Source organism: Lates calcarifer, unplaced genomic scaffold (genome assembly GCF_001640805.2).
Source record: "Lates calcarifer isolate ASB-BC8 unplaced genomic scaffold, TLL_Latcal_v3 _unitig_314_quiver_1363, whole genome shotgun sequence".
NCBI lineage: Eukaryota > Metazoa > Chordata > Actinopteri > Centropomidae > Lates > Lates calcarifer.
In genome coordinates, this window is record NW_026116456.1 from 19,141 (window position 1) to 32,343 (window position 13,203).

Here is a 13,203-nt window from a genome sequence, read left to right on the forward strand (position 1 = left end):
CTGGAAATCCCATGAAAAGACCAAGATATATTGGTCGGACAGGAGGAAATAATACACTTTTTCTGGGACTATTTTCAGTTATGTATTAATGCACATTTCTTGCTCGGTGAGGTTTAAACCAGTAGGATGGTGTGTATGTGGGATTGAATCAAATACAGTGCCCACATTCAGTGTAATCCAGAAACATGTCAGACAGTCTAACAGTGTGGCTCACTGATGTGTTTTTAGTAGTTTGTAGGACTGGTGAAGAAGGACTGGTGAAGAAGATGTGAGATTACCATATACCTTTACCATATATCAATCATAAAGAAATACAATTTATATTTAATTTATTTTGCCATCCATGGGCAATCTGCTCATCACTGTAGAGCTTTGTAATGTACAGTGTAGTATAGTATGTTAGTCAGGACATATTCAGGACATATTCTGTAGTGTCTAGGTTAAAAATAAATACTTATTTTATATCTAGTCTATGTATTTACTATCAATCTATCCATCTATCTATCTATCTATATGAGGTAGAGGACGTAAAAGTGTGTCCTTGTGACGTAATCACGTCACGTCTCACGTAGACCGCAGCAAGAAGGACCGGCGGTTTGCCTTGTAGCAGAAGGAGCCGTCAGTTGTGGAAGGTGTAGAGTCTCTTTACGGTCGTGGTTCAAATTAAAGACCGAAGGGGGGCAAAAACTAACAACGGATCCTCTGCAACAGTACGGGAGATGGATAACAGTAAACGGACAGTGGTCGTTACAGGTTTGTCTGCTTTTTCAGCTGCTATTGTTGTCGTCTGCCGGTGTTAGCGGTCGAAGTGGAGGAAAAGTTGTGGAGATGACAGTTGGTGTAACGTTAATGGCGTCAGGCTGTTACTGCTTCACCCCGCTGCAGTTTGTGAACAGTTGGAGGAAACGTTACAGGTTTAACCATAATACCGCGTCTTTCGTTTGTTGTCTTTTTTTTAAAGGCCATGTGTCAGAGATCCACATTTGTGCAAAATTTAATCTAGAAAATGTAGCCCACTTTCATAAATAACACGATGTTATCTCACACTTTAACTTATCAATAGCAAAACTACTATTAATAACTGTTTATTAGATCCGAAATAGTGTCTATAGAAGACAATAAAGAAAGAAGAAAGGGTAATGTGCTCTTCATCTGAAAAGCTGACAATGGCTGATGTCTGAGACATTTAATAACTTTTCTCACAAGGGAAAAATGTCTGAGTTTTTCTTCTTCATTGCTTTGTATTGTGAGTTTGATCCACTCTCCGACAGTTTTACTGGTTGTCAACAACAGGCCTCTTTTCAGACATGGCGTTATTACAGAGCTGGACAAAGTGGTTAAAAGTAAATAACGCAATTACCAATAACCAGCCACTGACTGTGTTTTATTATTGATACCTTATTGTAATGTTTTCTGTATGGAGGCTTATCCATTTATTTCATATTAAATCACTTAAGTTTGTACTGTAACATATGCAAATCTGGACCCACAATTGTTATTTTAGCTGTGTCCTACTAGTCTGTATTTAGAAGCTGTTTTGCAAGTTGGATTGTAGAAAACACAATTTGTATGACTATTTATTAAACAAGAAAATATTTATAATAAAGTATAAAGTAATAATTACAGTGATATTAATGTATCAGTTAATATAAACATTTTACTCAGGGTAGTTTTTCCAAAAACAAGAATCAGTGCAACTCTGCTTCCAAAGTGCACAAACTACAGTCTTCAGCATTTAATCTGAGCAGAGGTAACAGAGACAGTGCCTTGGTGTTTTCAGACACAAAGGGGTGCAGAAGCTTGCAGTCCCAGCTGATCGAATATGTGTAGATTGCCTGGGAACAGCACCTCCACAATAGCTGGCCGGCTGGCAGCTGCTGGCCCCTCTCTCTGCTTCTTTTCAGCAGCCTGTCAGACAGACTGATCCCCCCTCCACCCAACCCCCAGGGACCCCACTGACCCTAGGAAGTGTGGTGGAGGGGGGGTCAGTTATAGATTCCTATATAAACAAGCCTGAGTGAATATCTATTGGCTGCTGCTGCGGCATTTTTTTATGTAGGTCATATGGAGTGGTGCAGGGAGGGATTTTTAGTGATAGTGATTGATTTTACATTGTTAATTCAAGGAGAGCGACATGCTTGAGCACTGCAGAATTTATACACTCAAATGGCAGCATCTTGTTTTTTTTAATATAAAAGATGTTTGGTGAAAAACCTAAAATGTTGAAAAGCAAACTGTTACACAGTTAAAGTTATAAGATATACAGTTTTTATACAAATCTTATATCTTGAAGTCAAGCAAGGCCCATGGTCTTTTGGAAGGCATAGTGCATTCACCATATCCTTCTCCAGAATTAATGTATTTTCATTTGCACAATTTTTTACTAATAGATAATACTTAACATTAATGCTTGCATCAGATTTCACAACTGTATTTTATTTCTGTCTCCCTTCAATCACTGGTCACTCTAGTATGTTTTATCTGTCTTGTAAAAACTAAACTGTTTCCATAGCGTCATTATCAGTAACATAATCAGCACAGTATAATATTAGTACAGCAAATGACATAACACATGACATATTTTGTAGGTTTTGGGCCTTTTGGAGAGCACACGGTCAATGCCAGCTGGGTAGCAGTACAGGTATGTTTCACATATGCACTTTTTCATGAATAACACTTAAAGGGTTTTTTTCTATTGAATTAAGTGTCCCCTGGACCTAAACAAAATGAGTGAGGCTTCAGATAAAAACACTGAGATTTATGAATATACAGAGGACTTGAAATTCACATTATTTATTATACTAAGGCAAACAAAGTTCTCTAATCCTCCCTAAAATGTTATATATCCAGTCTGAAAATAAAAAAAAATCTTGCCTGTCATTTTGTTAGCAGGATGGAACCTGTTTGTGTGATGGCTATGTGATGCTCTGATGGCCGCCAGCCGGCTTCACACCGTGCAGCGGTGTGCCTCAGAGGCTCCCTGTGTCCTGCATGTGGGGGATGATGGTGGTTGTCAGGGTGTCTAGACGGACTTGATAAGGATATTAAAGGCAAACAAAAGGCCGCTTTGTGGCGGGGTCACAGACGTGGTCAAACAAGCCTCTTTTCAATACAAGTGGGGGTCAGTGTCCAGGGCTATTTGTCCTGCAGGGAGATTGGGGGAGGTGTCGGTCTGGCTGTGAAGCTGACACAGATTTGTCTTACTTATAATATGTGTGATTGCATCTTTTATTTCTTGCTTTTCTCATACTGGTTTTATTTATGAGGATGGTTAAGTATGACAGTTATGTTTTTGGGGTTTTTCATAAAAAAAAAAAAATCAATTTAAAATGCTAAAATAAGGTTGCTTGGAAACAGCAAGGCAACTGAGACATCTATCCTCTAAGAAAAAGCAAATTACTGACACGATTTTCACACATCACATCATATTTCAGTTTAATAACATTTCAGAGAAACATTTGTGATTGATCATCATCATCAGTTATAAATAGTAGTTTTTTGTCAATGTTATGTTGGATTCAAAAACATTGTTTTCAATTTATAATAATTTTTTTGTGTAAAAATTGCTGTCAGTGGGCAGTAAGTATGATAGAACTGACAATGAGAAAGGCAGCTATCTGCTAATCTACAAAATCTTTCTTTGTATAGATTTTTTACTACAACTCCATAATAAGTATTATCAAAACTTAAAGGCCCTACTAGCTTTTCTCATGGTCAGTGATGTTGATGAAGTCTAAAAGACGCTGTTTAAAGCTCAAAAAAGCAAGCAAATAGACTTTTGAGTTGAGATTATTTTGTCACACATACCAGAAAATGAATTTAGATGCTTGAGTGTTATCAGCTCATTTGTAGGTCTGTCTTGTTAACAGCTAACTTGCTTTTGAGTACAGTGCTGCTGTCATTGTACCACCTCTGTCCTTGTTGTTATGAAAATATTTTGGGATGAAGACAAGCCACCTCACTATTTGCACTGCATGTATTATCTCTAATCAGCCTTCATTCATGTTAATAAATATTATTCTGTGACAAATTCTTACTCTAAAAATAGCTTCCTTATTTTTAAGTTTATATAAACTGGAAAACAGAGTAGTGTACCAGTGGATGAAGCATAAAGCTAACATAGAATTTAGTTTCCATTAGGAACACGTCTTTGCTTTTTTCACTGTTTAACTCTTCGCATAAAAAAATCTAAGAAATGTTGAACTTGAAGGTTTATCTTTGTCCTTAGAAACAGTAGTTTGGCAAAAAATGTTTCAACGCAGCGTCCAACTTATTTGTCATTTCTGAACCTTTCAACCACACCTCATAGCAAGAAGTTTTTCATGTCTTGAAGACCTCCACTCTCCAGTGACAGCTGAAAAGGCCATGAGATGTGTTTGAAAGCTTCAGAGACAATAAATAAATTTGAAATTTGAAATTTTGTCCAAGAAAGTCCAAGAAAGAACAAATGTTGCCTTAAATTGTGTAGAGAGTTTTAGCTTTTATGCTTGTCCTCATCCTGTCAGGAACTGAAGAAACTCGGACTGGGCAGTGAAGTGGACTTGCACGTGTACGAGGTTCCTGTTGAGTACCAGACAGTGCAGAGTTTGGTTCCTTCTCTATGGAAGCAGTATCATCCACTGGTAAGAGGAGAACATGGTGTAACAGTCTTCACATTTTTTTACTTTTAAAGGGTAAAATGCAGCAGCTTGTGTCTACCTCAGTGACCCAGTAGGTCAGATTTTACTGCCACAGCTCAGGTCTGTGTAAACACAAATGTAAGTTATAATTGGATCTGACAGGCCCTGAGAACAATCTGATAATAAGAAATACAAGGGACACATGCTGCATTGAATTGAATTACATACAATTATCAGTTATCATTATTGGGTTTCACCTTGTTTCTAATAAACTGAATCATTTCTGGTTCAGTTAAAATAGCCATAGACTCTTTTTTTGGACCCATTAACATCTCAGGTGAAAAAAAGCAGCCACAGATATGGTATGATTCATTTGTGCAATGGGACAGTAATATTTTATTTATTCTGATTTTATTTACTCAGACTTCTGACTTTTTATTGTTTCCTTTGTTTGCCAGTTGGTTGTTCATGTCGGAGTCTCAGGTATGGCCACCACTGTCACGCTGGAGAAGTGTGGCAGAAATCACGGCTACAAGGGTCTGGACAACAGCAGTTTCTGTCCTGATTCGCAGTGTTGCATTGTGGGAGGCCCAGACTGCATCGACTCAGTTATTGACATGGAATCAGTCTGCAAGAGAGTGACTGCCTCGGGGCTGGGGGTAGCTGTGTCTGTCTCCAAAGATGCTGGAAGGTAATGTTATTTTTCCAATTAGAATCAGCCTCTTGTTTTTCCTCTCACCTCTGGACCACACGCTTCATCTATTAAAGGATAGAGGCTGATTCATGTGTTTAACATCACTCTGTTAAACCTGTGAATTAGACATACACAGTATTTACTGTCTGCATTGTGAGGTGTATTTAGTTTGTCAGTCTGGGGTAAAAATAGGATATACTCATGCTGAAAAAGAATTCAAAATTATTTAGTCTGTGTGAGTCAAAGCAGGAAATTGCCATTAAAAAGATATAGAAATCCACACATAATATTATAACATCATATATTATTTTACCAAATAATAAATAAACACTTAACATGAACCCCTTTAATATAGAATTGTGAGTGGGACAGTTAAAACAATAATCAGTGCCCTCTGGTGGACTCTGTTGTAATGGCAACACTTTCTCCATCCATCCATCCGTCTGTTATCTATGCTGCTTATCCGTTAAGGGCTGCGGGGGGGCTGGAGCCTATCCCAGCTGTCATTGGTTCGAGAGGCAGGGTACACCCTATACGGATCGCCAGTCCATCGACGGGCCACTCTTTCTCCACTCTTTCTCAAACATACTCTCAGCTGCCACCTTATGCAGAGAGGGGTTGATTCAGTGTTACAGAGGCTGTATTTTGTAGTTCAGTTGTAGTTGTTCAACTGTTTTGCATCACATAGATGTGTAAAATTCACTGCATTGCATTGTATTACATTAATATAATGCAATACCGTGCAACAGCACCACAAACTACAACCTCCAAATGGATCATAAAATCGAATAAACACCTCTCTGAAAGAGTTTCAACAAAAACAGATTATTATAGTCTTCACAAAGGGAGGATGTATTGCAAGGCTGTATTAGTTGTAGCTGGATATACCTAATAAACTGGCAACTGGGTGTATCTTTGGCATATCTATACAGAAATGTATTTTAGTGGTAATATGAGCAGTGGTAGGTTTGTCTGATCTGTTCTTAGTAAAAATGAGATCATGAAGCATGGTCTGGTTGTTGAGGGTTTCCTGTCTGCAGCTCATCTATGGTGTAGGTGTGCAGAGACTTGCAGTCTCTTACACTGATGCCATAAATAGTGATTATATAGTTAGAGTGATTTTATACAGTATGTTTGTCAGCGCAATACTCGTATGTCTGGCAGAAAAGTTGAACCTTATAAATAAATGAACAAGCACAATGGACAAAGTGGAGAAAAACACAGTTGATGTATTGATGAATCCTTCCACATGCATTAATAAATGCATGAGTAAAAAGCACTTCCAGTATGTGAGCAGTCTGATCTTCCAGTTTTTAGAGACAGGCCCTTCACTCAATCAATGCTCTGCTCTCCTCTCTGACAGATATCTCTGTGATTTCACCTACTACACGTCTCTGTACCTGAGCCACGGTCGCTCTGCCTTCATCCACGTGCCTCCTCTCGGAAAGCCTTACAGTGGGGAAGACCTGGGTCGTGCGCTGAAGGCCATCGTCCAGGAGATGCTGGAGCTTCTGGACCAGGCCGAGGAGAAGATACACTGCCAGCAGCACTTCCACTAAGTGACCTCCAGATGCCAACCAACCTCTTCAGCCTTCACCACACAAGAGAAATTGCACTTAACCACAAGTAGCCAAATTTCTTTTTTTTTTTTATTGTTGTCTTTACTCGGACAAAATGAAAACTCTAGCATACAGGACATTTTCAGCTTTTGCTTCTCTTTGTCTTAGGTTTTTGCTTTTTGTTTTGCTAAGCCTGATTCAGTTATGTTTTAATGTCTCCCGATGGTGTGAAGATAAAATGGGAGTCTGAAGACAACCCTTGGTCACATTGTAACATATGTAGCTTTTCTCCCACTTCCAAGGAAAATGAACCCCTCTGACTTTGGAGATTAAAATATGGGAATTACTGTAGGTTCACAAAAAAAAAAACACAGCAGCAAAATGCTGCTTATATTTGTTTATATGCAGTTACAAAAGAGGTCCAGAAAGGTCGGTAATGTGGCAGATATTACGACCTAGAAACCCAAACGTGACTCCTATTATTGCACCTTATAGGGTTAGGGTTATTGAAATGGTTATAGGAGTCACATTTGGGGAAACTGTTAAATGTACTCTTGACTTGGTTCAACCTCAAATTTTGAGTTTCACTCTGTCACGATATGTTTCATTCAACAGGTGTTCACACCTGAATGTCTATAAATGGTTAATGTACACATTACATTATGGTTTAAGTAGAAATGTTTAGCAGTAAACTGTGTTTGCTAATTTCAGTTTCCTTCAGATATTTTCTTCCAGCTACTCTACAGCCCTAACTGTACCGTTTCACATTTGATGTTGAATTGTTTCTTGAGTCCTTTTTCTTTATAAGAAGTTGTAAATTTGCCTTCTTTTACAAAGGTTATTTAAATCAGGGAACGGGTTGGTTCCAGCTCATTTTCCCCCCAGTTTGTTGGCCCAATTCTGACAGAAAAAAACCCATTTTCACCTCACTGAGATCTGGCCCAGGCTGTGCAATGTTATTTCACAGATCTCAAGTTTGTCGATTTGGGAAGTTCATGTTGCGAGTTTGTCAAAATTCTATTATGGCTGCACAATTATCTGAGAAAATATTGAACATTACAGTTATGACTTCAAATTTCATTAAACACAATAGTTCCTCAGAGTGAGCTGTGTTTCAGATGCTGTACTAAAGAAAATATTCTATACAGTCTAAATAGTAATATTGTTTTTAAATAACTGAACCAATGAGTTACAAGAAAGTGAAATTACTGCACTCGATTTCTGTGTAGTGAAATCATTTCCACTGAATTGGGGCATTGGTGTGTGAAGATGTTTGGAGCATTGACTGACTCTTTAATGGAACTTATTTTTGTCTTTAACCGTGCAGAAAACCTTATTTTTTTTCTGTAATTGTGCAGCCCTAATTGGTATTACTCAGTCAAAGCTTTCTGTTGCTCCCTTCATTGAATCAGATGTAGCTGCTTATTTTACCTGAGGATTTGATTTGATGAAGTTGGACTCTCAGTTCAGTCAGAGTTGGGCCTGGACTTTTATTTTCTGTAGCACTTTCCTTTTTTTTTTCATTTTTACTTAATCTGGAATATGGACAGCATTTTCCGAGCAATGTGAATGCTTGCATTTTGTTTTTTTTTTTCAGTCACTTTAACTTGAAATATGTAGCTTTCCAGACATACACACATCATTTTTTTAACCCGCTTCCCCCTATTAATTATCATTATGCATGTGAGCTATGCTTTATAGGTGATTTATGCTTTATCTTTCTGAGCTTTGGTTTGTTCTTACCTGTTTAACAGACTGCAGCACATTCCTTCAGTGTGTCTGTGATGGTGCCACTCCAAGGTGTAAATGTTCTGTTTAATAGCTTTTTTTTAAATAGGTTTGTGTGTTTCATTGTGTAGGTCAACGTTTCCCTGACTCTGAGTTGTCAAGTCAGCCCAGACCACCTAGCACAGCTTACCTATCAGTAGGAATTTAAACATTGAATGGTCTACGTATTGTGTCAGCTTCACTCTGTGTATCCCCCAACAAAACTACCTGCCTGTGGGAAACGAGGATATAGTTTTAAACTGTCATAGATAGTTTTAGGGAAATTAACCGTGCTTGGCGTTGCAGCAGTAGTGGTCTTTCCTTGTGTTTTTAGTTAAAGTGCTTTTTTTCCTGCCTGAGTTAAGCAAGTTTGTGCCAGTGAGTTTAAGTAAATTAGCAGTGTGTGTATCATTAATTGCTATTCATTATAATGGTTTTTACCACAAACTAACAACCTGGAACAATGAACTGAACAGAACCGAACTTCCTCTCAGACCTAAGTTTCATCTTAGCCTTTGACATTTAACATGCATCTTGGCTATGTGGTTTTAAATCTCTCTTATGGAATTATTGAAACAATGGGCAGGTTTTAGATCTGAGTTTTGCAGGTGCTGATATTTTACTGTTTGGCTTTGTGAGAGCTGAGAAGTGAAAGAGTTGTGGAGGAGCTGCCCCTAAAATGTCTGCTCACAAATGTGAAAACCTCAAGTTTACATATGAGGTGACCTCTGACCCTGACTCTCTCCTGTGCCTTGCTGTTGTTTATGTGTGTTATAAAAAGGCCTTAAAAATGTGCAGCGGGTCAGTTCAAAGATATATTACTGATGCTGTCCAGTCAGATGTGTGGCTACCTCAAAAATACTTTTTTATCTCTGTGTGTGCTCTGTTGTACAATAACATCATGGCTCTCTGATTTTTTGTGAGTTCCTCTTTTTAGGGAGTATCCTCTGAAAAGGTGTCTCCTTCTGCTTCTGACATTAACAAAGCACTGTTACAATAAGTAATCTTGGCTTTGTAAAAGGAAAGGCTTTGAAGTAAAGAGAATTAAAGGATTACAACTAATGTCTTTCTGTCTGTTATTTCAACTTTGTATTTTTTCCTCAACTCACTAGTTATGTCTGTTTAAAGCTGTAATTGATTTGTCAACTGGGCAAATACACCGTTGGTACAGTGGGCACAAAAGGCCTCAAGCAAAGATCATACATGTTTCAATGATGTACCACTCTGTCAAAAAATAATTGGCCTAAATTCTTCACACGTGGTCTTACATGTGGTTACAACTTCATACTTTGAAGATAGGGTCTTGCCTATGTGTTAATAGAATGCTGTTTTAGTATCTAGTGTACAAAAAGTAACATAATATTACCTTACTATTTGGAAGTAAGGGAAATTATACAAAATATGCCCTAACAGGCATCATATGAACATATCCCTTTGGAGCAACAGCAACATTTTCAATAGTTTTACATCACTAGTGTATAATAATAGCTTCTTTACAGTCTTTTTTCCAATTCTACCAAATGCTGTAATGTAGTCAGTAGATTGGTCAGAGATTTTAGTAGGCTGTGAATTACAATTTTAGGTTAAGTCTACATTTTTATTGTCAGATGTTCAGTGATATATCATGCCTGGATCAACCCACAACTTTATTATTTACTGCAGAACAAGTACATCTACTCCTTCATGTGTCTGCTATATTATTTTCCCAGCTACCCAGGGGCAATGTGGTAATTTGATTAAGAAGATTTTCTTGAACACTGTGTGTCTTGTATTTACAGAGGTCTTTAAATTAGATGGGAAACTCTAAAACCTCAATTAAGTTATAATGCAGGGCTTAGTTAATACTTTAACAAATTGCACATAATCACATTACTAAATAGAGTCTGTCTGCACATCTGGATCACTGTATTATTATTATTATTATTATTATTATTATTACTGTTGTTGTATTTTTCTGATTTTTACTTGTCTGTTTGAATTGTGTTATTTCCTGATTATTCTGTTTTGATTCCGAAAAAAACATCAGAGTGAGAGCTCCTTCTTTGATGACCTGTCTCTGATTTACAGCCTACAGTGTAAACGTCACACATTGAGCGGCGCAGGGATCCGTCGCCGTCTCTGTTGGACCTGCCGGAGGTTTCGAGGTTCTGATCTGTTCTATTTTTTGTTTGGGTTCAAATCCAGACTCTTAGCGTCGGCCTCCAAACCAGTTATCGATAAACAAACACCGTGAGGATTTAGTTCATCTACGGGAGAACACCGGAAATCGTTCAGCAAAGCGAAAGTTGAGAGTCGAGATGAGTGTGGAGGCGTACGGGCCGAGCTCCCAGACCCTCACCTTCTTGGACACCGAGGAAGCGGAGTTGCTCGGAGCGGATACCCAGGGCTCCGAGTATGATTTCACCGATTTCACCTTACCCAGCCAGACGCAAACTCAAGGCCAGACCCAGAGCCAACTGGACAGCCAGGTCTGTGGCTTTTAATACCACAAGAGACCACGATAAAGCGCGGTTTACTGACGCTAGCGGCAGTTAGCTAACCTGCTAGCCCGCTATTATTGGCTATGGCGTTGCCTAGCTTTACGTTAGCTAGCTGTTACCGTTAGCCCGTTGCTAGCTAGAAAGCACGTTAACTAAACTCCCAAAGTAATGTTAGTTGTCCTCGAGCGTTTGTTTTTAACCAGCCAGAGACACAAAGCCAGCTCCAGTGACCAAACTTAAACCCCAAGAGCACTGACAACCTGTCGACTTATAGTTAACTCTCTGGCATTTCCGCGCCCTAGCCGCTAGCTGCTAATCGTTAGCATTCAGTTTGTTTGGTAAAGCTTGTGTTGTGCCGCAGGTAAATGGTCCTGATGAGGGGTCTTCACAACGGTGGAGTGGATGACTCCGTGGCCAAAGCCAGCCAGCTGTTGGCGGAGCTTAACTTTGAGGAGGATGAAGAAGACACGTACTACACCAAAGACCTGCCTGTGCACGCATGCAGGTACACTGACAGGAGCCGCACCATGCCAGGATGTCCGTGTACTGTACACTAGTAGTGCAACAGTACTGCTATAAATCTTGCATTCATGAACGTTATAATGTTGAGTTTGTGTTGTTGTGATCATTTGAAAGGAGGTAGTTTGCGCTGCTTTACAACGCCACACTATTCAACAGCACCATCATCTACTTCCTCCAAAATGACCATAAAGTTGAGTTAACACCTGTAAAACAGTGTCGGCCCTAACTGGAACATTGCAACACTCGCGACGGAGGATTTATTTGCAGGAATGTTGTATTTCACTCCATTAGTTTTAGCTAGGTGTACCTAATAAACATCTACACCTGAGTGTAGATCACTGAGGAAATAGTTGCACCGCATTTGTGGTACTTTAGACGATTACACAATACTGTTTTACCAGTATATATTTTCTCTGTACTTGATGTTACCACCACAAACCTATTCAGTGTTCACAAGCTTTTCTTTCCTCACTATTTTATTTTCTTTTATCACAAACTTTCTAGATGTCATGGCTGCCAACGCAATCATTTACATTACATGACCCAAAGAGGCATCTAAAATGTTTGAATAATTGATCATTCATTGCACCTTTTCTACATATACAGTAATGTGCACATGTGGAAAATAGTTCATGTTTCTTGCCTTTGCAATGTAAGAGTTTTATCTTCAGAAAAGGAGGGTTAAATATATTCCTGCATTTAAAATTTGATTGTATCCCAGCCTTTGGATAGTTACTGTTTTGAAGATAACACATAGTCCTTATAACTGTAAGTCACTGAACATCAACAACTTGTAATTCTGTTACATAAATAATAGGTTTTCAACAGATAATTTAACTTTGGAAATTAAACCAGGGCTGCATAACAACCCTGCAGCCTGTTGTGAGAGTGGATGACCAGATTAAATGTCATGTTTACTGTTTTTTAAAAAACATTCAATGCATGGATTTGTTTTTCAGCTACTGTGGTATCCACGATCCAGCGTGTGTGGTGTACTGCAACACCAGCAAGAAGTGGTTCTGTAATGGGCGTGGCAACACATCTGGCAGGTGTGTAATGAAATCCTCTTCATATTAAACATCACACATAAGAGTCAGAACATAACACTGTGTAATTTATTCAGAAATTGAATTTTAAAAATCTGAATAACAAACATTGCAACAGTTGTGGGTTTTTTAGTGTGATTGTCATACATTTTTGCTTTGGACATGCAGATGATGTTGAATCTCATGATTAGGTGTGAAAAAAGCCCTTTCGTTCTATTTGCATTGAAAACCGTGTTTAATTTCCTGTCAGCTGTTACCATTTGCAGAACTCTAACCCATGTACAGTGTTTATTTAAGACAGTGAAATGGTCTACAAAAGCATTGCCACCACAAAAAGTGTCACAGAGTCTGAAGTGTGTCTGATTTATTTTTTATAATCATCTCTCATTCTCTAACCTCCAGCCACATTGTGAACCACTTGGTGAGAGCCAAATGCAAGGAGGTGACGCTGCATAAAGATGGGCCGCTCGCGAGACGGTGCTGGAGTGTTACAACTGTGGCTGTCGCAATGTCTTC

The 13,203-nt window shown here is 38.7% G+C and overlaps 1 protein-coding gene and 1 non-coding gene across 2 annotated transcripts; both read left to right on the plus strand.

Moving 5' to 3' along the window:
• Positions 1-573: 573 nt before the first annotated feature.
• Positions 574-9,701, plus strand: LOC108894361 (pyroglutamyl-peptidase 1). The gene is made up of 5 exons (XM_018692995.2): positions 574-753; positions 2,589-2,641; positions 4,506-4,622; positions 5,078-5,310; positions 6,677-9,701. Exons 1-5 carry the CDS (start codon positions 720-722, stop codon positions 6,870-6,872), a joined length of 633 nt encoding a protein of 210 aa, XP_018548511.1. The 5' UTR covers positions 574-719; the 3' UTR covers positions 6,873-9,701.
• A 1,797-nt stretch (positions 9,702-11,498) lies between these two features.
• LOC108894360 (uncharacterized) lies at positions 11,499-13,162 on the plus strand. The gene is made up of 3 exons (XR_007810689.1): positions 11,499-11,624; positions 12,601-12,690; positions 13,090-13,162. It is a non-coding gene; the product is annotated as an uncharacterized LOC108894360 (transcript).
• The last annotated feature ends 41 nt before the right edge of the window (positions 13,163-13,203 follow it).

Excerpts from the sequence above, each read along its gene's own strand:
- LOC108894361 (XM_018692995.2), top strand. The coding sequence starts at position 720 with ATGGATAACAGTAAACGGACAGTGGTCGTTACAG. Across the intron at positions 4,623-5,077 it reads GGAAGCAGTATCATCCACTG|TTGGTTGTTCATGTCGGAGT; the intron begins GTAAGAGGAGAA and ends TTTGTTTGCCAG. Across the intron at positions 5,311-6,676 it reads GTCTCCAAAGATGCTGGAAG|ATATCTCTGTGATTTCACCT; the intron begins GTAATGTTATTT and ends CCTCTCTGACAG.